Source organism: Mya arenaria, chromosome 9, assembly GCF_026914265.1.
Source record: "Mya arenaria isolate MELC-2E11 chromosome 9, ASM2691426v1".
NCBI classification, from domain to species: domain Eukaryota; kingdom Metazoa; phylum Mollusca; class Bivalvia; order Myida; family Myidae; genus Mya; species Mya arenaria.
This window is the reverse complement of record NC_069130.1, coordinates 32366508-32393419: the sequence shown is the minus strand read 5'-3', so window position 1 is coordinate 32393419 and position 26912 is coordinate 32366508. Positions and strand designations below refer to the sequence as shown.

Below are 26912 nucleotides of genomic sequence, written 5' to 3'. Positions count from 1 at the left end.
TCGTGAAACGAGTTACGATTTTTATTCACTTCAATATTATTTTTCAAAGTGCACGGATTTATATTTCTACGAACGGATATTTACAATGCATTGTTCTTGATAAAAAAATTATTTTGATTATGGCTGAAGATAAGAATAATCGAAAGTGTTTGACTCTAAAAGAACGTGGCGAGTGTATAAAGTTATTAGAAAACGGCCGTAGTGCAAGAAGTGTTGCGAAGGAATTTAACTGTGGAAGGACTCATATCAATTTCTTACCTAAGCGTGAGCGTGAAATTGTGGAGGAATATGAAAGCAATGGAAATCCAAACGCAAAAGACAGAGGAAAATTACAGGAAATGAGGAACTGAATGAACTCGTGTATGCATGGTTTATGGACGCTTGTGCTCGTCTTGTTACTGTTTCAGGGCCATTAATTCAGACCAAAATATCCTTAATAAGAACCATTTTCGATAGATATTCATCCTTTTTGGTAAATTAAAACAATTGTATTAATTTAGTACATCTTATTTGGGAGTTAGAGTGCATCTTTAAGATGTAAAGTATGAATAAAATATTTTTGTAGCAATGTACAAGTATGTGTTACAGAGAACACATTGAAAATAATATATACCCGGAATATAAAGAATATATTCAAAAATAGCAAATGCCTTAAAGTAAATTGTTGATTCCCAATGATATAAAAAAGTTATATACTAACTTTTACTCTATGATAAAAGACAAATGCTAGAGGTATTAAACCAAGGCCAATGGTCTTAATCAAAATCCATTCTGTGAAACAGAACATCTGATTCAGCCAAAGTTTAACTTCCTTTATCCTGTAATCTATTCAGGTGAGAGTCTGCCGGTCACCAAGACAGCGATAGCTGTCCACGATCAACAGGAGGTTTACAGTCCGACAGAACACAAGCGCAACACTGTGTTTGCCGGCACCAAGGTGCTACAGACCAGGTTTTATGGGGGCCGTAAGGTGCCTGCCGTAGTTATTAGGACAGGTACTTGGAAGTCCTGATATCAGAAAATGTATATATATATATAAGAAATCATATAATTTCTTGAGGAACTGGGGGATATTTTAATAGCATTTGGTGTCGCCCTTGGTATGATTGTTGAAAAACTTAAACCTTGGCCTTCACTCAAACAAAATGAACTCTGAAAAATATTCACCTGAAAGTTGGTACACATGTTGCCAGAGACAATGTTAACACGTACAGCAAGGCCGGTAGTTATGGCTTTAATAGTTGTTGAAACAATGCCCAATCCTCCATTGAAAAAAACACAACAGACAGCCATTGGCGTTCTCTCCATGGTGCTCTTGTTTTTGCTGTACATGTAAATAAATTTAAAGCAATTCACTCTATAATTCATGTTCATTCAAATATCATTCAAGAATATTAAAACTCTGAACAAATCTGTTGCAGTCTTCTATTAGCAATTAAACTCTATATAAAAATTGAATGAGTGTAATGCGGTCTATTGGTGTAGGCATGGGTTTGAGGCCCACTGGGGACATGTTTCATTGGCCATTCAAAAATGACACTGCTACTTGTTTCTGTTGAGGAATTAGATGGGTTAAGATAGATTATTATGAACTAAATGTACATGTATTTGGACTGAATTTGATCAGTTTAATGTTCTTATGTTTTTATAATTCCAGGTTTTAACACTGCAAAGGGTGAACTTGTGCGCGCCATTCTGTTCCCTAAGCCCCTGGGCTTCAAGTTCTATCGGGACGCCATGAGATTTATCATGTTTCTTGCGGTGGTTGCGTGTTTTGGAATGGCCTACAGTGTTTATACCCACGTGGTTCTCCTACATGTATGTTCTTGTTGTTTAATATTATGTTAAGTTTGTCGAAAAGAAAATCATCATTTTAAGTGATCTCATTTGTGGTATGGGAAAAAGAATATACTGGTACTGGTTTGGTCAAAGTTAGCCAAAATGGTTATTGATTGGTCAATGATAGTTATAACTAATAACCACTAACCAATAATAGCAAGTGAGTGTTTGATCTAAGAATTCGATGGTTTGCTGGCCATGTAACAGTTCATTTGAAATCAAATGACAAAACCACAGGAGAGAAACTCTGCTTTCATTTTAATCCGCTACAATATATCATGTATATAATAGTATAAAATAAAATGTTGCAATGTTTGATGTTTATGTTGAATAAAATATGTTTAAACTAAATAGCAAAATCAAATGAAATAAGTTAGTTATTATTAAATAGGGTATTAAATATTTCTCAATTGTTTTAGGCTTCAGCCAGGAGGATTGTACTACGGGTGTTGGACGTAGTTACAATAATTGTACCACCTGCCCTCCCTGCGGCCATGACAGTTGGAACGGTGTACGCTCAGAATCGTCTCAAGAAAAAACAAATATTCTGTATTAGTCCACCTAGGATCAACTTCTGTGGACGTCTGAATCTCTTCTGCTTTGATAAGGTATAGAAAGATTTTGATATTCATGAACAAAAATAAATTATAAATTCTTGTGTGTGTACGGATTTTCATGCACCACAACATTTTGTGTGAACCATATAGAATTGTCTGTCTTCATTTTAAGAAGCGGGTGTACTGCATGCAAGACCCATGTTAGTAGTTCATAGGTCAAGGTCACTCTAAAAGGTCATTGGCCAAAATAACTTGTATTTTGGCTTGTATGGGCTATAATCAATGCATTTTGTAATTTTAAAACAACTTGGCACAATTCTTCATCATGAGAAGCCTGCACATCACATGCAAGAAACATTTCAGTAGGCCAAAGGTCAGACTAAATAGTTATTGTGCTGAGTATATTTTTAAGTTTAAGAGAATCATGGCCCTTTAAAAGAATCATGGCCCTTTGGTTTTATTTTTCTTTAATGTGAAAAAAATCGACACCTTTCGTTGGACCAAAGATGATCAGCTATTATGTGCAGATGATGATTAAAGAATGGTATTGTGCTGCATCAATTTTGACCAGAATTATTGACCTTTTGTTTTTCTCCATAAAAATTCTGAGTTTAGTGACAAAATTATGTGTACCCAAAATGGTTTTAAACAATATTTTAGTGACACACAATGATTCAGATGCCTGTGACAGTATACACCACTGTGACAATTTAATTAGTTACTACACATCCTAAACAATTTATTGCCTGTTGAAAAGGAAGTGTGATATATTTATTTGAGGATTAAACAAACAACAAGGGCAATCAAGGGATTAAGAAAACATTGACATGGCATGTTTGTAAAACGATCTGCCAATAAGCTTTCAAACTTGTACCACACTTATACATATATATATATGAAGCAATAATCGTACAGTTATACATTAATCCTGCATAGCAATGTCCATGCTCTCCACGAGATCCTCGTGGGTATAACTGTAAGTTATGTGACGTCACACAGTGTGACTCTTTGATCTGAAGCCGATAGAATGTGTTTATTCAGTTCAGTGCATGTATAAAATGGTGTTTTAATTAACTTCATGAAGGATTTACACTTATAGGCGTAATAAATAAGTTTATGACCATTGATTACTACGGATAAATTAATAAGTGGTAAAAAGCAAACATGAAGAAAAAAGGCAGGTTAAACAAACATGTAAATAAAATGTAAAAATGATAATTTTCTATGTATTCGGAGAGCGAAAAAAATAATTAATTTATGGTGTCCAAACTCTTGTGAATTACGGTATTCAATATTATTTTGAATAATAAATTGAATTAAACAATAATCAAACTTACATATAAAAAAGCAAAGTTGGGCACTGTCAAAATATTTTTTGCATAACATAACTTTTCATTCTCGACAGTATGGTTGTATGGTTTTAAAGATAACCGTCGCCATTTTCACGAATTTTTTTTTTTTGTCACTGTCAACAAACATGGTGGCTGAAAATGCCGGACGATTTTGAATTTTTTTCTATGCGTCTTTTAACCAAAAACATAGATTAAAAGGTTTTTTTTTCACAGATTTTTTTCCCTGCGTCTAATACCCCCTATCGTCTTATACCCAGTCATTTACGGTATTGAATGCTCATTCACATTCACATTGTACTGACAATGGCCACACTGTGACTTATTCTACTGGCTTAGTGATTTCTTTGATATTTTAAAGATCTTAACAACAATGAATAAAAATTTAAAAAATCAGTTACTTTTCTTAAATCACATAGACCATTCTAAAAGTTTTAAAAACTGCATAGCCAATTCTAATAGTTTTAAATACTATATATGATAAATTTAAAAAAAAGCTGCCAGTTTTAAATTTTTAAAGTCTGCCAAGGAATGCTGCCTATAAGGACATAGAGTATAGGCCGTCATGTCTGGGCTGTAACTTTCTCATGCAATGACAGATTTAAAAAAACCCTTGCCACATGTGTTTGACATACCAAGACAACAAGTCTTGTGCAAGACCCGTGTCCCTACTTAAAAGGACAAGGTCACACTTAGTGTTTGTTTACTATGGAATGCTGAATATAAGGACATAGAGTACAGGTGGTTTTGTCTGGGCTGTAACTTTCTCTTGTATGGACAGATTTTAAGATAACTTGCCACATGTGTACGACATATCAAGTTGACGTGTCGCGTGCAAGACCCGTGTCCCTACCTCTAAGGTCAAGTTCACACTTGGTGTTTGTTTACTATAGAATGCTGCATATAAGGACATATGAGTGTAGGTTGTCAAATATGGGTGGTATTTTTTATGTTCAGAGGCAATTTTAAATAACTTGCCGTATGTATTTGACACGTAAAGGCAATGTCGCATTTGCAAGACCCACTCTGTATTGTTGTCAAGTATAGAGGAGTTTTAATTTAATCCTATGGCACAGACATAATGTCATTGGGTCTTGCAAATGCACCATTCATGTTGGTTAAACATAATGTCATGTGGTCTTTCAAGGCCACCAGCCATATTGGTTAGACATAATGCCTTGGGGTCTTACAAATGCACCAGCCATATTGGTTAGACATAATGCCTTGGGGTCTTACAAATGCACCAGCCATATTGGTTAGACATAATGCCTTGGGGTCTTACAAATGCACCAGCCATATTGGTTAGACATAATGCCTTGGGGTCTTACAAATGCACCAGCCATATTGGTTAGACATAATGCCTTGGGGTCTTACAAATGCACCAGCCATGTTGGTTAGACATAATGTCTTGGGGTCTTGCAAATGCACCAGCCATATTGGTTAGACATAATGCCTTGGGGTCTTGCAAATGCACCAGCCATATTGGTTAGACATAATGCCTTGGGGTCTTGCAAATGCACCAGCCATATTGGTTAGACATAATGCCTTGGGGTCTTGCAAATGCACCAGCCATATTGGTTAGACATAATGCCTTGGGGTCTTGCAAATGCACCAGCCATATTGGTTAGACATAATGCCTTGGGGTCTTGCAAATGCACCAGCCATATTGGTTAGACATAATGCCTTGGGGTCTTGCAAATGCACCAGCCATGTTAGCTAGACATAATGCCATGACTGTGGTCTTTCAAATGCACCAGCCATATTAGTTAGACATAATGGACATTCAATTGCTATTTTCTTGTCACATTTGGGGGCATTCGTCACATACTGTAACAGCTCTTGTTTTCATGATTACATTCACGATGTTCATGCTTGGGAATTCTTGAAATCTCCAGACTGGCACGTTGACAGAGGATGGAATGGACCTGGGAAAAGTGCTGCCTGTGGTCGACTCAAGGTCTGTCTTTATTCACCTTCCAGCTTAAGTAGGGTTTTGTTATCCCCCAGAAAACAAAGTTTGAAGAGAGCTAGAAGTATTTTGGAGTCATCCTCCAGTTTGTTAATTTGTCAGTTCCGTGGTCTGTTAAAAAAGTTTGAGGAGCAGACTACTTCTACAGTTATGACAAATTGTCCTGAAACCTGATACACAGGATAATCATGACATGTACTAGACTTTTGAGACAATTTTTTCGTCAGTTACCTCAATTTGTTTAAGAGTTGTTAATCTTTGACTTAATTTTCACTTGATAGATATAATGGAGTTTGTGAAGCAAATTTCTTCCACTGGTAAAGGGGGTTTAATTGAAACTTGAGACGTATGATTAACATAGAGTGTACAAGTACATAAGACATTTTTTAGCAGTTGCAGCTGATTTACTTGCCTCGACATTAAAATTTACACTTTGGACTATATGGTAGTTAGTGAAGCAAATTTCTTGAACAGTTTGAGAGATTGTTTTGAAAGTATTGTATTGAAAGTAAGTTGATGCACATGATCATCATAAAGTTAACTAGTGCCAGACATATTATTTCTTATGTCTGAATATATTAATCATAAGAGTGAACTTTATTTTTACCCCAATAGCTCTGTAAAGTGAACTATTTCAGCAGTCATACAGGAGAGTTTGTTTTGTCTTTGGTACTCATTGTCACCATTAACTTGCATTACAATTATATTTTGTATGTGTTTTGCCTAAAGCTAATAATATATCTTGTGTCTAGTCAGCGTGCAGGGGAAGGCATCACTCCTGTGATAGCTTAAGTTTCCTTATTGCAAATATTTGTTCTGGTTTATTGACACTTCTTACTGTATTATACTGAGTAAATTAATTGCAAAAATAATAATAATATGCATTGACCTTGTTTATTTCAGGTTTTTACATTCAGTATCTGATCCAAGCCTATTAGATCGGAACAATCTTCTGATTGGCCTGGCTACTTGTCACTCCCTCACAATAATCGACGGGGAAATTTCTGGTGACCCTATGGACATTGTCATGTTTAAATCAACAAAATGGGTGAGTATTAGAAACTATTGCTACATGTAACTGTCGTGTGTAAGTTGACTCTTCTGTTTCTATACTGTAATGGATTTTGATTGCTCATTTATTGTTATTCATTGATGAGACCTTCGCTTTGTAAACACACAGATGTTAGAAGAACCAGGTAGCGACACATCCAAGTTTGACAACATCATGCCAACCATTGTTAAGCCTGTCACCAGAGAAACCTTTATGCCTGAAGAGGATCTAGGGGAGGTAATTGCTGTTTTCAATCTTAAACATCTAGCAGAGGTAATGTTTTATCTCAAATATAAAGGCTCTAGGGGAACTATTTACTGTTCTTGATCTTGATTAACAACTAGGGGAAGTAATTCATGCTTTTAAATATGAAGGATCTAGGGAAGGTGATTACTGTTCTAGAAATTGATTAACATTTAGGGGAGGTAATGCCTGAACTTAGATATAAAGAATCTAGGGGAGATAACTACTGTCCTTGATCTTATCATCTAGCGGAGTTATGCTTGATCTCAAATATATAGGATCTAGGGGAGATAATTATTGTTCTCAATCTCGATTAACAGGGGGGGGGGGGGGTAATGCATGATCTCAAAATTGAGGGATCTATGCTTATGTACTGTGTGCAATATGTTATAAGGCAATTTATTTAGTCAGCCTCCTCTTACATGTTCAGCTTTTCAAAGGGTAGTTACTCATGACTCTGTATTTCTAAAACATTAAATGAAAAAAAAAAAAAAACTAGGATAAGAAGCCATATTAATTGTCATATTAATTGTTTAAAAAGAGACCATGAATTTTTTAGATTATTTTGAGCTATTGTGATCAGTCTTTGTCCGTCAGTCCGTCCGTCCGTCTGTCCGTCCGTCAACAATTGCTTAAAAAACATCTCCTCTGAAACTCTGAGCTTCCTTGGGTGACCCTCTTCAAAAATACAACAAGGGGTCACAATTGATCAACAACAACAGCAACAGCAAAAGAATGGCTGACTTCCTGTTTTGCTTTAAAAAACATCTCCTCTGAAACTACCACTCCAAATTCAATGAAACTTTTCAGGAAGCTTCCTTGGGTGACCCTCTACAAAAATTCAACAAGGGGTCACAATTGATCAACAACAACAACAAAATGGCCAACTTCCTGTTTTGCTTTAAAAAAAACATCTCCTCTAAAACTACCAGTCCAAATTCAATGAAACTTTACAGGAAGCTTTCTTGGGTAACCTTCTACAAAAATACAACACGGGGTCATGATTGATCAACAACAACAACAATCTGGCCAACTTCCTATTTTGCTATAAAAAAAACATCTCTGAAACTACCGGGCCAAATTCACTGAAACTTTACAGGAAGCTTCATTGCATGACCCTCTACAAAAAAACAACAAGGCATTGAGATTGATCAACAACAACAAAAACAAAATGGCCAACTTACTGTTTTGCTTTAAAAAAATCTCTGAAACTACCAGGCCAAATTCAATGAAACTTTACAGGTAGCTTCATTGCATGTCCCTTTACAAATATGAAACAAGGCATCGTCATCAGTAAATATATGTTTAAATTGCAACATTTTTATGCCCCCATTCGAAGAAGAGGGGTATATTGCTCTGCACTGGCATGTCGGTCAGTCCGTCCGTCCGTCCGTCGGTAGACCAAAGCTTGTCCAAGTGATAACTCAACAATTCCTGGACGTATGGTCATCAAACTTGACATGAAGGTTGGGCCTGACCAGTAGATGACCCCTTTTGGTTATAGGGCTCATCGGGTCAAAGGTCAAGGTCACAGTGACCTTTAATGGTAAAATAATTTTAAAGCTTGTCCGAGTGATAACTCAACAATGCCAAGACCTATGGTCCTCATAATTGATTTGGAGGTTGGGCCTGACCAGTAGATGACCCCTATTGTTTTGGGGGGACATCGGACCAAAGGTCAAGGTCACAGTGACCTTGAATGGTAAAAGGTTGTCCATGTGATAACTCGACAATGCCTGCACCCATGGCCATGCCTGCACCCATGGCCCTCAAACTTGACTTTCAGGTTTGGCCTGACCAGTAGATGACCCCTATTGATTTTAGGGGTCATTGGGCCAAAGGTCAAGGTCACAGTGACCTTGAATGGTAAAAGGTTGTCCGTGTTATAACTCAACAATGCCTGCACCCATGGCCATCAAACTTGACTTGGAGGTTGGGCCTGACCAGTAGATGGCCCCTATTGATTTTAGGGGTCATTGGGCCAAAGGTCAAGGTAACAGTGACTTTGAACGATAAAAGTTTGCCCGAGTGATAACTCAACAATGCCTGTGCCCATGGCCCTCAAACTTGACTTGGAGGTTGGGCCTGACCATTAGATGACCCCTATTGATTTAAGGGGTCAAAGGTCAAGGTCACAGTGACCTTGAAAGCAAACTCGACAATTCCTGGACCTATGGTCATCAAACTTGACATGATGGTTGGGCTTGACCAGTAGATGACCCCTCTTGACTTAGGGGTCATCAGGCCAAGGTCAAGGTCACAGTAACCTTTAACCCAAAAAAGTTAACAAATCTTCTCCCAGTGATATCTCAACAATGCCTGAATCTATGATCATCAAACTTGACATGTAATTTGGGCCTGACCAGGAGATGACCCTGATTGATTTTAGGAGTCATTGGGTCAAAGGTCAGGTTCACAGTGACCTTGAATTCGAAAATGTTTCAAGTGATAATTGGACAATGCCTGCACCCATGGCCCTCAAACTTGACGTGGAGTTGTGTCTGACCTGTAGATGACCCCATATGATTTTAGGGGTCATCGGGTCAAGGTTACAGTGACCTTGAACGAAAAAAGCTTGTCTGTGTGATAACTTGTCAATGCCTGCACCCATGGCCCTCAAACTTAACATTTAGATTTTTGGTGACCAGCTGATGACTCCTATGGATTTTGAGGTCATAGAGTCAAAGGTGGTGGTCATAACACACTCTATCCTCAAACTTTGAATGGTCATAATCTTAAAACTGCCTCAACGGCATCCAATGTCAGCAACAAATCAGCTGTCATTTCGGTCCATGCATATTTCATTCAATTGTCCATATAATCCTGACAACATGACGCTCAGGGGGGGCATAATGTTTGACAAACATCTCTTGTTATTAATGCTTTGTCACAGAGTTGTGGCCCTTTGCTTAGGTGAGCGTTTTAGGGCCATCATGGCCCTCTTGTTTATCTGGTCAGTACTATGGGAACCATCCTTATAACAAGATCAAACTAAGCTCACTATTTTTGTATTGGTATAAATTGTTTAATTTTCTCCATTTATAGGAAATCAGTAAGGGATCTAGATCAAGAATGTTTTGGTGTATAAGATAACAAGTCTAAGCAAGTAATTTTGCTTATCGAAATATGATACTAAACATGTTATGCTTAAGATGATTCGATAAATTGGGGCAAGATTACTAAGTCTATAGTCTACTATTCTGAGGTGAGTCTTGAATATTGTTCTTAATTTAGCACCCAAACTCAGCTATAGTTTGTGTTGGAAGAGACAGAAGAAAAAAATGTCATTTTAAATTTTGTGTTTCAAATTGTCACCTTTTTTGCACCACTTTTAGGCTACTAACTTTGAGGTTGGGATTGTGCACCAGTTCCCATTTTCCAACAAGTTGAAGCGAATGAGCGTAATAACACGGACATTTGGGAAGAGTAACATGGATGTCTTCTGCAAGGGCGCTCCGGAGGTGGTGATGAAAATCTGTGATAACAAAACTGGTGAGAGGATTCTTTAGCGTAAATAAAATTTGAATACAGAGATTTCTAATCAATCTTGTTCACAAGGATATATCAGTTAAGATCACTTTTTTCAAACTTGACTTGATAAATGAACACTGTTTGTTGTTTTCAGAAATCCTTAATACTTGTGTAATTCTTTTTGCATATATGCAGCGTATGGCTTCAATTATTACCCTATGTGTTGTCTAAAGAATAATATTAGTTATAAGGCTTCTACATTTACACCTGTAAATAGCGTTGTGACGTTTTCAACGGTAAATGTTTTCAAGTTCTCAAACCATTTAAGGAAATGGACACATGATGAAAAAGTGTGCGAAAATATTCCTAGTATTCTCTGTGTCGTTTGAAGTAAGCAATGGCGAATTCTTTAGGCAAACAGTTGAGTGCTCTTCCTGCATATTTCTGCAAACATTTTATAGTTGTTTTGATTAGTCTAGTGTTTGAAGATTGAATTTAGTTACATTACATTGAAGTGAATTTCACTTACGATTTTTGTTAAATCATTTGAAGCAAAATAGTTTTATGAACAGGTCTACAAGTAATTATTTTGGATACTGACTATTAATACATGCAGACTAGAATACAAGCGTATGTTCATACATCTGTACAATGAATCAATGAAACATATGGATATTAACTGTAAACATGCATACAGGAAGTATTTATTTACAACGACGTTTAATAAACGGCATTGTTTTGTTTCTTATGTCCCGTGTACACGTTTGCAAAAAGCTGTTTACGTGGGAGCCTTAATTAGTTATTGAAATACAAATGCCTTTTGTTTTGTTTGGTGTAATATATTAATCTCTACTGGCCAAGGGCGATTGCTCGTTGTCCTTTGTCCCTGCGTCTGTTACAAAATTGCTTGTGAGTGTGATACAGTTTTGATTGTATCTTAATCAAACTTATAAAGTAGTTAGATATCCATGAGAGCTTGGTTCCTTACTTAAAGCAGCCAGATCCACCCGTGCATGAATGGATTATGACTCTTGAAATGCTGCAATCAGAGACCAATTTGTACAAAGAGATGCGTATTATTGTAGAACTTCTTTCATTGGCCCAAAAGTATTTTCTGAGGTAGACAATGTGTTATAGATAGTTGTGTATTATTGCAGTAGTTCATGCCCTTTGCGAAACATTTGGCTCACTGATTGCTTCCCTTTGAATGTGAGTTCCTCGTGGGCCTTTTGTTTAGAAGAAAAGAAGTCAAGGAATTGTCATAGTTTTTCATGTCATTGAAGGGGGCATCATCTTTGTAGTCACACAAAGTCCTTCCCCAAAAACCTAAGCTATACCTCCAATCTTACATGAAATTAGTACAGAGGAATTATGAGATAAGTGACCATGCACACGTATGCAGCAAGGCTGATAAATCAAGCTTAGTTATTGTCAAAAAATGCCTCTTTTGGCATCTATGCTATTGCTTTGTCAAGTACACCATGCAGGAGTTCAAAGTGATGCGTTAGCATGGAAACCCCTCTTTTGAAATTCTGGGAGTAATAACAACAGAGGTATATTTCTTAATGAGTATGTTTGATTCATGTTTCAGTACCCGATGATACGGATGAGATCATGATGCAGTACGCCATCCAGGGTTTCCGAGTGATGGCGTTGGCAGGGAAACCACTTGACCCCAAGGTCACATGGCACCAAGTGCAGAGAATGTCAAGGTCAGAAAAATATTTTAGATTAATTAAGTAATTAAATTTGACAGCATATATTCAATCCATTTGTATTTTGTTCCATATCAATAACTTTGTAACATTTTTGTGGAGAGTCCTCAATCCTGGTATGTACATTGGTCATGGTCAGTAGATGACCCCTTATTTATTTATGGTCAATAGGTCAGATGAATGATGGGCACGCCTGACAGGCCACACATGTGATTCACAGAATTCCAGTTTTTACAAACCAAACGAACATAATGGAAGATTGACTCAAGGATTGCGTTAAACACTGTAGAGCCATAGAAATGTCTCACATTATTATTTAATTCTATTGAATAACTATTTCCAGAGATGATGCAGAGAGTGGACTGACCTTCCTTGGCCTGTTGATCTTCCAGAACAAACTGAAACCCCAGTCGAAGCCTGTTATACGAACACTGCGGTCTGCTGGCATACGTACAGTCATGATCACGGGTGAGCTGTAGATTATTGAAATATACTATTAGTTTATGGTATCGGTCTTGAAATTGTTATGTATAGTCAATATTGTTGTTGTTGAAATAATCAGCTTATGTCATGTTTAATGAAGTCTTTTTAAAATCAGAGGAATTTCTGAAAACATTTTAGCATTTATTACAAATTACAGCAGTATTTCTGTAAAAATGAAAATTGAAATTAACGAAAATGAAAAGCAAAAAACAATTTAGAACATTTTCTTATGTTTGTGATTAAATTAGATCACTCACTAACAATATTTGTTCCAGGAGACAGGTCAGAGACTGCAGTGAGTGTTGGGCGTAACTGTGGGATGATTGATTCCCGGGACCATGTCGTTGTGGTGAAGGCAAGCAAGTCTGAGGAGGGACGCCCAGCTTCCATATGTTGGGAGGCCCTAGAGGGAGCCCACACGGAGAGCCCTGATTTGTCTTCTGACCCTGACAGTGAGGTAAGGTGAGGGGCTGGTGGCTTGGATTAAGTTTAGGTGTAGAAGCAAGCCCAGGGAGGGGTGCTCAGCCTCAATATCTTAAGAGGCTCTAGAGGGGTCACACACTTACTGTCCAGACCTAAGGTACAGGAAGGAGGCTGTGGGGCAGGGATGGGGCGATATGTATAGTACCAAGTCCAAGGAGAGGTGCCCTGCTTTGTAATGTTGGGGGATCCAAGAAAAGGGCACACACTGAGAGCCTGAAGTTGTCATCTGATTCCAGTAATGGAAGTTAGGGGCTTGTGAGCTTAGGGGTGGCTGACTTAGGTTAAGGGCACTCACTGCCCAGAACTTACTGTAAGAGAATTAGGAGGCATAGGGAGGGGCCTGTATGTCCTGAAAAGGTTGTTGGGGCACCCTTAGCCTGTACATGTCTGTTTGAATCTGTTGTTGGGTACAGTCTTGGCTCTGTTTAAATTAAGTTGTTTATTCAAAGAGAAACATCACCAGCTTATTACAATGAATTAATTAATACAGGGATATATAATTATTAGTAATATGACATGGCCAATATTTGAGTTAAACTGTAGTTGCTAGATTAGCTTAGATGGGCAGGGGCTAATTAAAAAGCATTACAGGCAAATACATTAATACAGTAAGGCAATAGGCTGTGTTTGCTTTAACACATTTCATTTTCAATCCAAGTATTGGGCACTACGGTATGAGTACTAGTGAACACTGTTATTATAGCTTTGTAGAGATTATATTTACATGAATGTTTTAAAACAAAATATTGTATTGTTCAGTAAAAAGCCATTGCTCAGGGGTTTTTTCAAAATGTAAAGTAAAAGCTATTTTCCTTGATTATGCTCATAAGTTGTGTGTCTTGTATTCCAGTAGGAACCACAAAGTTTTAAAGGCCACACCAACTTATTTTTGGATGAAAGCAAACATTCTTTTCCCTATATAATTGATATTCAAAATTAAAATGTTGAACAATTATCCCAAACTTAAAAATGTTGTTAAAAGGTAATGCCCTTATAAAGTAAACATCCAAAACATGTCTGCTCAATTTGATAAAACATTGATTCACCAATTTTTACCCATTTTTTTGGTTTAAAAATAGAGCAGTCATTATTAATATTATTTGTTTGCAATTTAAAAAAAAAGATGCCATAAATCCATTGATAAACATTAATTTGGTGTGGCCTAAAACTGATTAAGTAAAGTTACCTTTCATCTACAAACAATTGTTGTTACCATTATTTTGATGTTATATTCTAGTTTTTAATTGTCACGATTAACACCATTAACACCCTACATAATGTTCATATTTACACCTCAACTTTCATCCCTCCAAGGTTCCAATGAACAGTCTTTTGGCAAGTGGGAATATTATCTGATGAAAGCAAAATCTTCAGATATGTTTCGGATCGTGAATCATCACATAACATAAAAAGCATACTATTGTTTGTATTGTGTCAGCAGTCCAGGAAATGTTTTAAACAACATATTGAAAAGCTTAAATTGATGATAAGTTAAATGTATTGTTGTCATTAGCGTTTCAATTTTACTTGAAAAAGTGATTTTATTTTGTCTGCAGCAATGAAATGTGTAAACAGGTTAGGTTGTTCTATTAACAGCATTGGTGAGAAAGAATTACTGTAAAATTTTCTCAAATGAAATTAAGTATTTTATTGACAATTCTGGAAAGAAATAATGAACTATTGGTGTAAATATAAGTAATGAATGCGTTATTGATGTCATTATTTGGGATATGAACACAGTTGGGCTGGTTAAAGTATGCTTTAACCAGCCTAACTGCATTCACACCCCAATAATGATATCAATCATCATGCAATTCATTCCGTAAATAGAAGTAGATGTATCCAATTCTCAAGTTTGTGACATCGGCTCTTATTTTAATTACATAGTTCCAGTATTTGATATCTATCTGTTTTATCAACGTCATTATCGTAGTACATGAATTTCAGGACACTCCATTTTTAAGCTCATCTTATCAACAGCAGGTTAGTGGGGCAGTGCATTTGTAAACTAACAACCTGTAGGAACTTTGTGCATATTGGTCTTGTTTTGTTTTCTATACTGGTGTTCTAGATTCCCTCACCATTATAGTTTTACCCTTCTCTTAAAAACAGTCAGAGTCAAAATGAACCTAGAAAAATGCATGAAATTCTTTTTCTACTTTATATTATCTCAATTATTTCTGCCTGAAAATATGAAAGACTGACTACTTGTCAGACATGTTTGCCTCATTTTGGCTTCTGACAGGGTCTCTTGCTTAAAATACAAGCCACACAACTTGCTTTATAGGTTAAAAGAATTTTCATATTTGAGTTAACTAGGTTTAATATTATAAGACCATTCCTTAGGTTAGAAAGTTTTTTGTTTGTAACAAACCCATCAAACATTTGCCAAGTTGCATGTCTTTTTACTCCTGGGTTAGACAAAACATTTCCTGTTGCATGACCTGTACAGACTGAACTCAAAACGGTTTTCCTCTCTGCTGGTTGACATATAAAAATAATTTGGTAGCGCCACCAAACAATCAACTATTTTTCCATAAAGTATGGTTTCCTTTGGTTTCCTTTCATCCCACCTGTTTTGGGAATAGTTTTCCACAACAAATTACACCTAGTGGGAAATTAGATTGTGTCTTATATTAAAAAGAGGCTTTAAAAAAACACTGAGCAATAGTTTCATGCTCATTGACCAAATGTTTTGGTAAGGAAAAATAGCTCTTGTCAGATGTTAATTTATGAAAAAAAGAAAGAAAAAAAAAGTGTATAAGAGTGACTTGAATATTGTTATGTCAACATTTTGTTTATAAGACAAATTTATTGTTATTAATAATGAATAAATGGTTCTGAAAAAGACTGTTATATTTGGCTACTTCCATGAAACATTGCTGTTGGTGTTTTGTCTTTTGTGTTATTTGATTTTGTGTTAAAACTGTCAGAATATTATTCTTAGGCATGTGAATTTAGATTTTCTTGTTCCAACAAAATTGTAAAATAGAAACCCACCTAACATAACATTTTCCAAATATTTAGGATAGTATTATATAAGACTGTTTCTTTGAACAGTTTTCATCTACATTCATTAGATTATAGGTTACATTTCCAGTCAAGGAAATCGCATATCTGCCTTCAATAAGTGCCATGCTAAATGGTTGATATGTTGAAACTTACTTAATAGATTATAGGCTCTTAGCCAAATAATAATGTCATTTTGGTTAAGTTATTGAATACCACTATGTGATTTCATTTGCTGGAATTTTAGGTTGTAATCTGAGTATAGGTCTTTTTTTGTATCGTTTTCCTATTGTTATTTTGTTCAGACAGAAAGCTTATGGTTAGAATTGTTTTTGCATTGAAATGAAATAAAACTGGTTTATTGTATTATGTCTCCTTTCAAATAGTTTTTGCTCTAGTTGTCTGTCTGTCTGTCCATCTGTTTGTTACAAATCATGTCCTCTCCATAATTCTTAAACCATTTGAAGGATTTTGGAATAACTTGCCACAAACGTTCACCATATTGAGATGATGTGCAGAGCGCATGCTACTGCAAGCTCGGTTCAAGGTCAAGGTCACACTTATAGGTCAAAGGTCAAATGACTACAATTTGTGTTGGCTCAAAATCTCCTAAACCCCTTGAAGGATTTAAAAATGATTAACGACAAATGTTCATAATATTGAGAAGATGTGCAGAGCACATGATACAACCAGTTTGGTTCAAAATCAAGGTCACACTGAGGTAAATCATCACATGTCTACAAATCGTGTCTTCTCTATTTTTCGTGAACTGCTTGAAGGATTTTGAAATTACTCACTACAAATGTTCACCATATTGAGATGATGTGAGGAGCCCATGTTATAGTATGTCTGTTTTGTCTGTCTGTTACAAATCGTGTCCCGTTCCATAATTCTTGAACCTCTAAGGATTTTGAAATAACACGCAACAAATGTTCACCATATTGATACAATGTGCAGAGGGCATGTTACAACCAATTTGGTTCAAGGTCAAGGTCACAATTAGAGGTCAAAGATCATATGACTATTATATGACTATATCTCTTGTCTGATGTTCGCCATATTGAGATGATGTTCAGAGAATATGTGACATCAGTTTAGATAACAAAAACAACTGTCTAGTTATTTATGAAGTTCAATGAAACAGAAGAATTTCATAAAGTACTTTGTTATAAATATGTTCATTACCAATGTAATTCCTTTCCTGGTATACCTTAATTTATTGTGTTACTAAATCTAAAATGTATGTATATATCTGATGTTCATAGGACTCATTTGTACTTATTATTTTTGAAGAGTTATATTTATCAAAATCTGTGTGTGTATATTTTGATTTTCTTTTATTAAATTTTATTTTATTTCTGAAAACAGCATTACAGGTATATATTTCCACTGCCTGAAAAATATCTCCAACTTTTCCTATTCATCAGATAATATTATAATATAATGTAACATAGTCTTTGTCCTTGATGACCCCTTACTTGAATATTGTGACTGAGTTCCGTGTATTTTTGTTTGCAATGCTAAGTATGCAATATTGCGACAGTGGTCGAAATTAGCACAAGCCCGCAAGCCCTGCACTGGTAAATGGCTTTCCGGGTTGGCTCAATCTCTGGGTTTATACAGCAGGGCTTCTTCAAAAATGTTTTGCCAAACAATAGTATATGAATGCGGGCTTGTACATCCAAAAGACTTATTTCGATGACTGTAATGCGATGCCAGTTCTTGCTATGATTGTGTTAGGTATGTGGCTATTTATGTTGTCTATATACACATTATTCCAGCATGGAGGAGTTCAGTTCTCCAATTATAAATACAGTGCTGCGAAAAAGGTTTGTGTGATAGGGTGTTACATATCATCATCTATCATCTCACTATTGGGTAGTGGTCAAGTGTTTCTGACTTTGCTAATGAGCAATTGTAAGTTTTGTTTTTGAAAAAGAAAAAAGACAGACCTTCTTTTCATCTGTGAAATATTCAGCCAAAATTTTACTAAAATGAGACTAACATTTTAACTACAGTTGACATATGCAAAATATAGGAAAACCTGACCACATTGCTGTGATATTTATGCTTTGGAGATACAAACACTGTTTATATTATAAAGGTGTCAGATAAGGAACTACCTTTAATGTAGCAGTAGAAGCACCAAACTATGTGTCCTAAAAATCTGTGGCAAATATTTGTGTACTGAGAAAAATTGTTGTTAAATGAGATTTTAAATGAAAAAGTAGATTGTGTATATCATCATGGTGGAATGTCGCCACAAATAAGATTTTTACTGTACTATGTGAAGACCTGGGCCCTTTATCAGTAAAGATCTTAGTCAATGTTAGTCATAAATTAAAATCATTCTAGTGTCCTATTTTCATTGTTTTGCACATGTTTGTGTGTATTAAACATTAGGAAGTTTTTAAAATAAACAAAATTGAGCAAGTAAAAATAAATTTGCTTGTTGCAATTTGTGCTGTTTATACAGACTTAGGATGGTTAGGTTAGGACTACAGATCCTTTAATAAAGAGGACTCCAGGTCTGGATGTTTAACTTGATAAATAATTTTAAAAAATGGAATACAAGCATAGGCATCACATCTGCATATAATTTCTAACCCAGTGTGGATTTTGATCTCTTTTTACTATGTTATATAATAATATTTCCATTCATTTTAACCATAGACTGTGTTACCTGTTACCTTCTAAACCCACCAACACTCGATAACAGTGACACATATAACAATATAGTAATTATTTTCTGTGGTACTAGCTCTTTTTGCAGAAGAGCTTGATTTGCTCTTATTAACAGATTTTAAGTTAAAGATAGATCATAGAATCATTTCGGTTTTTCTCATAATTTAAAATACATATAACCAAAACATCTATATTTTGCCAAAAAAATATGTTCAATAAATGGCATTGATTCTGAATTCTGAAGAATGATAAACATGCAAGAACTGGCATATTGTTATTGAATTCCGAAGAATGATAAACATGCAAGAACTGACATATTGTTATTGAATTTTGTCTGACAGAGGGAGAGTTTAGACTCATTTTTTTCTATCAAATTTTAGCTCACATGTGCATATATAACCTGTGATTGTGCATTATCAGATGTCAGCAGCAATTGCTTCAAACTTTACATCTCAACTTACACCACTGGGCCATTTCCACCCAAACTTTACAGGCCTGTTCTTTGGCTGGGCCTCTTTCAAATTCTTTCAAAGTGTTCTGTGTTAAATTCTGTGGGTCACTCATTTTACAAATAATATATGTTAGGAAAAACTTTCTTGTCCAAAACGGCAAGGCTCAAGGGTTTGATATTTAGTATGTAGCCTGGTCAAGTGGTTCTTTACCACTATTTACTATTCCTTCAAATTATGCCTCGGGGGTCAATAGCGGCCCATCCCCGGGATCACTGTTTACATAGAACAATACAGGGAAACACATGAAAAAAGTATTGTCCCAAACTGCAAGGCCAACTGACATTTGGTATGAAGCATCGTCAAGTCTCAGGTCCTCTATAAAATTCCTTGAAGTTGTCCCTGGAGTCAAGACTGTTTTTTTTACCTCGAAGAAGAGATAAATTTGAAATAGCGATTTTGGTTTATTGATGGAAATTTTAATTGAAAAAAGAAGAAACAGAATCGGGACCGAAAAATAAATTTGAAACAACAATAAATTGGGATAAAAGGTGTACAGATTTATGATGTTTAAATGTATACTGAAATATCATTTACCCTAGACTGCATGTTACCTTGATTGTAGATTAACATAGATCTTTTCTCCTATCTTAATTTTCTTCAAATGTGTTATTAAAATAGATTTATTATTTTAAGAAAATATCATATTGATACTATACCCAACAATAGCCCTTAGTAGGCTTTGACTAACAGTGTGTCAATGACTCAGCTATATTTTCTTTTCCTTCCTTTTCTAGGAAAAGATGTTGCTGTAATATGTTTTTTTGGCAACCTAGGTTATAGCTATTTCTTTACCTGACCTTGCAGTTTAGTTTGATAATAAATCAGTTATGAATAATACAAACCTCATGCACCAGTTTTGAATATATCTGTATTTATATCGTCTTGCTTCTGCACAGTTCTGCTATATTTTGTAATAGCACTATTTGTACCATGTATATTAAGTCATATTAGTTATAATGTTATAGTTTAGCTTTGAGTGTAGCTTGTGGTATAGCTTTTGCAATTGCAGTATCAATGTCAATCCTTATGTAAGTGAATACGAATTTATATGAGCAAAGAGATTCTGTATAATATGGTGAAAACATGACCACTGTATAATATGGTGAAAACGTGACCACTACAAATATACCTCTATGTAGTAGAATGACCTTGAATTTCTCTTTTGTACTTATCAGTTTTAATTTTATTGGCCATATTATGTAAACTCATTTAAAACAATGATAACTAAAACATTTCTTCCCATGCACAGGTGACAACTCGTGTGCCAATGGAGGAGCCAAAGACACACTTAGCTATTGATGGGTATTCCTTGTCCGTGCTGGAGGAACACTTCCCCGAGACCCTGCGTAAGGTGTGTGTCAGGGGAACCATCTTCTCCCGCATGTCACCAGACCAGAAGTGTCTCCTTATCCAAAAGTTCCAAGAACTGGGGTGAGTGAGCGAATTGTGAATTATTAAAATCAATACTCCTTTATGCAGTGGCCAAATACCCTCCCCCCCCTTTGCTTACTGACACTTAATTTGCCCAATTGCAGTATTTTAAAATTGTCACTGTGTTCTTTGTGTTATTTTTCGAGATGACAATGTTCTTAATGCAGTAATTATAACACTGTTTAGTTTACATGTGTTACATTGACTTTTGTTACAAATTTCCACTGTTTAATAAAAAAAACTACCAATTCTGATTTAACTGTTGACATTCATGGCTTTCCCAACAAACACTTTCAGGTGCTGATATAATGGTTTTGGATGAGAGTAGTTCCTGTTGTTTATGAAAATTCAACTATGAGAGAGTGCAAGTGGTTAGTGGAGGATGAAATTCAGTGATGGGAGATCTTTTAAAATTACCACTGAAACAGTGTAGACATTGTTTTGCAGGTACAGTGTTGGTATGTGTGGAGATGGGGCCAATGACTGTGAGGCTCTGAAGGCGGCCCATGCTGGGATCTCCCTGTCAGAAGCTGAGGCCTCAGTAGCTGCCCCTTTCACCTCAGCAATCAACAACATAGAGTGTGTTACCACGCTAATGAGGTATGCTTTAAATTGGTTTCATTTGTAAATGACTGAAGCTTAAACACATTTCTTCACAGTGTTATGAAAGCTATATATTTCAAAGGATATGTTTTTGCACCACTTTGTTATGCCAGCTCTGCTCCAGATTTCTTTTTTTCCAAACAAATCAGTGTTTAACTGAGATGTTTATTTTTTGTTTTAGGGAGGGGCGAGCGGCTCTTGTCACCTCGTTTGGCTGTTTCAAGTACATGGCCTTGTACAGCTTCATACAGTTCATCTCTGTCATGATTCTATACACTGTAAGTATTTAAATAACATAGCTTCTTACAGTTCCTTACCATAGAGCTGTATATTTATCTTTTCATTTGCCATATTTGTCCATATCGCAATGAAATAGTGGAAACTACTGGGTCAAAGCAGTTGTTAATCAGTTAACTATTACCTTGTTAAGAGGTACAAGGCTAAGGCCTAACAGACTCAATGAGAGATACACATCACCATACAACAATCACGGATAGCAAAGATACAGCCAGTATAAGGGATTCAACCAGTAAACGGACAACGAGCCAAAAAACTTACTATTAAAAAGTGATTAAGAAATTCATTTATGCAAAGTTTCATTCATTGATTTTTTACACATATAATGTGTGTACCCATGTTTATTTCAGATCTTGTGTATTTATCATGTTTCATTTCAGTACGAGTTGAACCAGTCATGTTCTATTTCAGTACAAGTTTAACATGTCATTTTCTATTTCAGTGCGAGTTTAATCTGTCATGTTCTTTTTTAGTAGGAGTTTAACATGTCATGTTCTATTTCAGTACTGGTTGAATCTGTCATGTTCTATTTTAGTAGGAGTTTAACATGTCATGTTCTATTTCAGTATGAGTTTAACCTGTCATATTCTATTTCAGTATGAGTTTAACATGTCATGTTCAATTTTAGTATGAGTTTTACCTGTCATGTTCAATTTCAGTATGAGTTTAACCTGTCATGTTTTATTTCAGTACGAATTTAGCCTGTCAGACTGGCAGTTTCTGTACATTGATCTTGCAATCACCACAACCATCGCAATCCTCAGTATGTATCAGGCAGCTTAGTGTGTAGTGTAATTGACCATAATTGATAATTAATTGTAAAATGCGCATAGGTTCAAATTGTATTTTTAACCTTTTTATTCTGACCACACAAATTCTGATGTGTACCCATACAAGTGCAAATTATGCAATAACAAAGATAAGATTGGAACTCTTGGCCTTCAGTGGTACCTGAAATGGCTCTTGTTGGTTACTTGTTTCATTGTACAGATACAATGGTCACAGAATGTGTATTAAAGTTACTAAAACTCAGAAAACCAAACCTATTTCTGTACCAAACACTATGATTTTTACGCAGTGGCGGATATAAGCATACACCCACAAACCCTGCACTGGTAAATAGCCTTAAATTCCAGGCATGATTAAACTTTATATATTAGGGCTTGATTTTTTTATGTCAAACAATTAGTATAAGAATCCAGGCTCGTTTATCTAAAAGTCTTATTTGTTATGAATGCTTACATGTGCCGTTGTCTATTCCAGTGGGCTACACGGAAGCATATGAGAGGTTGGTGTCTCATCGCCCAGAGGGTTCTCTCCTCAAGCCAACCAACATCCTGTCAATTCTCCTGCAGGTCTCCTGTGCAGCTTTGTTTCAGGCTGCAGCTCTCTTTTATCTCATAGAGCAGCCATGGTGAGTAGTATACATGCATGTAGTGAGCGATTTTACTAAGTATGTATCTTTTTCATGTTCTGATTGTAACATCGACCTTGTAACCACATTTTTTAAATTCAGAGTACTGCATATATTTCATTTGTTGTAAGAGATATAGAATGGTTGCTAACACTACTTGTATAATTATATACTTGTACATGAACTTACATATACACATACTAGTTGTCATTGAGCTTAAAGTTTGTCAGCGAAATCTATCTTAAAACTTCAACTTGTATGCTCACTGGTACTTGCTTATATTAATTTCCTTGTGCTTTTACACAAATCATATTTAACTTGTGCAATAAACACGTTCTTGGATGACATTGCACATAAATACAAGAAATCCACACATGTGTGCCCACACAAGTAGTGGTTTGCAAGTAATTGTGTTTGACATTTTGAGCTTTAATGTTTAGGTATGTGGAACAGAAACCTAGAAATGATGCGGACACCCAGTCATGGGTGAGCACTGTGGTGTTCATTGTCTCCTCATACCAGTATATTGTGGTCGCCTTCTGCTTCTCCAAGGGCCCACCCTTCCGCAAGAGGATCTACACTAATGGTGACTACAGAATCAATATTTTGCAATATTTTGGAGTTATTTATCTTAAAAATGGTTAACCTTTTCAGCACACAAGGGAAAAATATATCCAGCATGCCATTATACTCATTCAGCACACAAGGGAAACATGTCTCCAGCGAGACATTAAACTCATTCAGCTCACTGGGGAAACATGTCTCCAGCGAGACATTAAACTCATTCAGCTCACAAGGTAAACATGTCTCCAGCGAGACATTAAACTCATTCAGCTCACAAGGGAAACATGTCTCCAGCGAGACATTAAACTCATTCAGCTCACTGGGGAAACATGTCTCCAGCGAAACATTAAACTCATTCAGCTCACAAAAGAAACATGTCTCCAGCGTGACATTATACTCATTCAGCTCACTGGGGAAACATGTCTCCAGCGTGACATTAAACTCATTCAGCTCACAAGGGAAACATGTCTCCAGCGTGACATTATACTCATTCAGCACACAAGGGAAACATGTCTCCAGCATGCCATTATACTCATTCAGTATGCAAGGGAAACATGTCTCCAGCATGCCATTATACTCATTCAGTATGCAAGGAAAACATGTCTCAAGCATGCCACTATACTCATTCTGCACACAAGGAAAACATGTATCCAGCATGCCACTATACTCATTCAGCACACAGGGGAAACATGTCTCCAGGATGCCACTATACTCATTCAACACACAAGGGAATTATGTCTCCAGCAAGCCATTATTCTCATTCAGCATACAGGGGAAACATGTCTCCAGCATGCCATTATACTCATTCAGCACACAAGGGAAACTTGTCTCCAGCATGCCATTAAACTCATTCAGCTCACTGGGGAAACATGTCTCCAGCATGTCATTATACTCATTCAGCACACAAAGAAAACATGTCTCCAGCAAGCCGTTATACTCATTCAGCACACAAGGGAAAACTGTCTCCAGCATGCCATTTTACTTATTCAACACACAAGGGAAACATGTCTCCAGCATGCCATTATACTCATTCAACACACAAGGGAATAATGTCTCCAGCATGCCATTATACTCATTCAGCACACATGGCAAACATGTCCCAGCATGCCATTACACTCATTCAACACACAAGGGAATTATGTCTTCAGCATGCCATTATACTCATTCTGAACACAAGGCAAACATGTCCCAGCATGCCATTATACTCATTCAACACACAAGGGAATTATGTCTCCAGCATGCCATTATACTCATTCAACACACAGGGGAAACATGTCTCCGGCATGCCATTATTTTCATTCAGCATACAGGGGAAACATCTCCAGCATGCCATTATACTCATTCAACACACAGGGGAAACATGTCTCCAGTATGCCATTATTTTCATTTAGCACACAGGGGAAACATGTCTCCGGCATGCCATTATACTCATTCAACAGACAGGGGAAACATGTCTCCGGCATGCCATTATTTTCATTCAGCACACAGGGGAAACATGTCTCCGGCATGCCATTATACTCATTCAACACACAGGGGAAACATCTCTCTGGCATGCCATTAAACTCATTCAGCTCACAAGGGAAACTTGTCTTCAGCATGCCATTAAACTCATTCAGCTCACAAGGGAAACTTGTCTCCAGCATGCCATTATACTCATTCAGCACACAAGGGAAACTTGTCTCCAGCATGCCATTATACTCATTCAGCACACAAGGGAAACTTGTCTCCAGCATGCCATTAAACTCATTCAGCTCACAAGGGAAACTTGTCTCCAGCATGCCATTATTTTCATTCAGCACACAAGGGAAGCTTGTCTCCAGCATGCCATTATACTCATTCAGCACACAAGGGAAACTTGTCTCCAGCATGCCATTAAACTCATTCAGCTCACAAGGGAAACTTGTCTCCAGCATGCCATTATACTCATTCAGCACACAAGGGAAACTTGTCTCCAGCATGCTATTATACTCATTCAACACACAAGGGAAACTTGTCTCCAGCATGCCATTAAACTTATGCAGCTGATCAAACTCATGGTTTTTGTCAATCCCCTGATTTCTTGTTATTATGAGTGAGTGATTCAGCAGCAAATGCCAGGTTATATTGCAATTAAATTGAGTTAAAAAAAAGATATGAGCGAAATTATAAACAAATTTTGTTTAGATATTTTGTGCAATACTACAGAACAATTATTTGTTAAATGTTAATTAGTTATGACATTTTCATTTCTATTTCAGTGCCCTACTTGTCCAGTCTTATATTTCTGACGATTCTTTCCACCTGTATCTTCATGATTCCAATTGAATTTCTTCTCAAAATTTTCAAGGTAAGTAATGAAGTTTGTGTATGTACAATAAAAACAGATTATATTTTACTGCTTGTTTCAAATTGGAGCGTATTTTGTGCTTTGGAATGTACTTTTGATGACAAATTGCAATCTGTGTCTTTATAATAGTTCCTTAAATTACTGCATGCTATTGTTAAGACTAAACCAATCAATGTTGTGTCACATAGATGATAATTATGTTTTTCAGTGTAAGATCCCAATTTATTTCATTTAATACTTACTACTTACTTAATACAAACTTTCATTTCTACTGTTTGTGAGTTAAAATTTATTGTGATCTTACACTTAAGCAAACAATTTTTCTATATTATATGCCTAAATGGATAAGAAATGACAGTTAATTGTAGTTTTTCAGAAAAGCATGCCAAATTGTAAGCGAATGTAATGTCATTTTGGAAATGACGCTGTTGAAATTGTATGCAGTCCTGTACATATGCTGACGTTGGATTTTGATATGAAAGAAGGCTGAAATTTTAAAACTGAAAGTATCAAATTTATATTTTCACTGTTTGAAACAGTGAAAGGTCATTTCTATTTCACTGATAAATCTTTATAAAACATGGAAAGCCATATAATAAAGTTTGTACAGGTATCCTATGGTTCTCAATTCAGATGGAGGATCTAGGCGAACACAATCTCCAGTTCCGCCTCGTCCTGCTTGCAATTGTTGGTGGACATTTTCTAGCTTCCTATATCATAGAGGTAAGTAACCGTGTTAGTAGCCACATAAAAGAAATGAATTGTTTTTTTTCTTAGGATTTTTTAATATCAATGTGTTGTTTTGACATATCAATATTGATATTGCTGATAAATCTAGTTTCTTTCTTTTATATACCTATTTCATTTAATGACATCATAAATACCAGTTTAGCTTGAATTCAATTTTATTC

General features: G+C 36.1%; 1 protein-coding gene across 5 annotated transcripts in view; it reads left to right on the top strand.

The window, feature by feature from the left end:
* LOC128246797 (polyamine-transporting ATPase 13A3-like) overlaps window positions 1–26912 on the top strand; it is a 51348-nt gene that overhangs the window by 21480 nt on the left and 2956 nt on the right. The window contains exons 10-29 of one of the 5 annotated variants that reach the window (XM_052965238.1): window positions 834–995; window positions 1658–1818; window positions 2259–2447; window positions 5641–5702; window positions 6618–6762; window positions 6895–7002; window positions 10344–10500; window positions 12071–12191; window positions 12538–12662; window positions 12953–13134; window positions 15108–15143; window positions 17951–17998; window positions 20616–20797; window positions 21245–21397; window positions 21582–21678; window positions 22388–22460; window positions 22961–23111; window positions 23552–23697; window positions 25913–26001; window positions 26635–26724. In XM_052965238.1, coding sequence (XP_052821198.1) covers window positions 834–995; window positions 1658–1818; window positions 2259–2447; window positions 5641–5702; window positions 6618–6762; window positions 6895–7002; window positions 10344–10500; window positions 12071–12191; window positions 12538–12662; window positions 12953–13134; window positions 15108–15143; window positions 17951–17998; window positions 20616–20797; window positions 21245–21397; window positions 21582–21678; window positions 22388–22460; window positions 22961–23111; window positions 23552–23697; window positions 25913–26001; window positions 26635–26724 — 2477 coding nt within the window. The remainder of the gene's footprint in view (window positions 1–833; window positions 996–1657; window positions 1819–2258; window positions 2448–5640; window positions 5703–6617; window positions 6763–6894; window positions 7003–10343; window positions 10501–12070; window positions 12192–12537; window positions 12663–12952; window positions 13135–15107; window positions 15144–17950; window positions 17999–20615; window positions 20798–21244; window positions 21398–21581; window positions 21679–22387; window positions 22461–22960; window positions 23112–23551; window positions 23698–25912; window positions 26002–26634; window positions 26725–26912) is intronic. The other 4 variants (XR_008263364.1, XM_052965239.1, XM_052965240.1 and 1 more) reach the window with 4 other exon arrangements.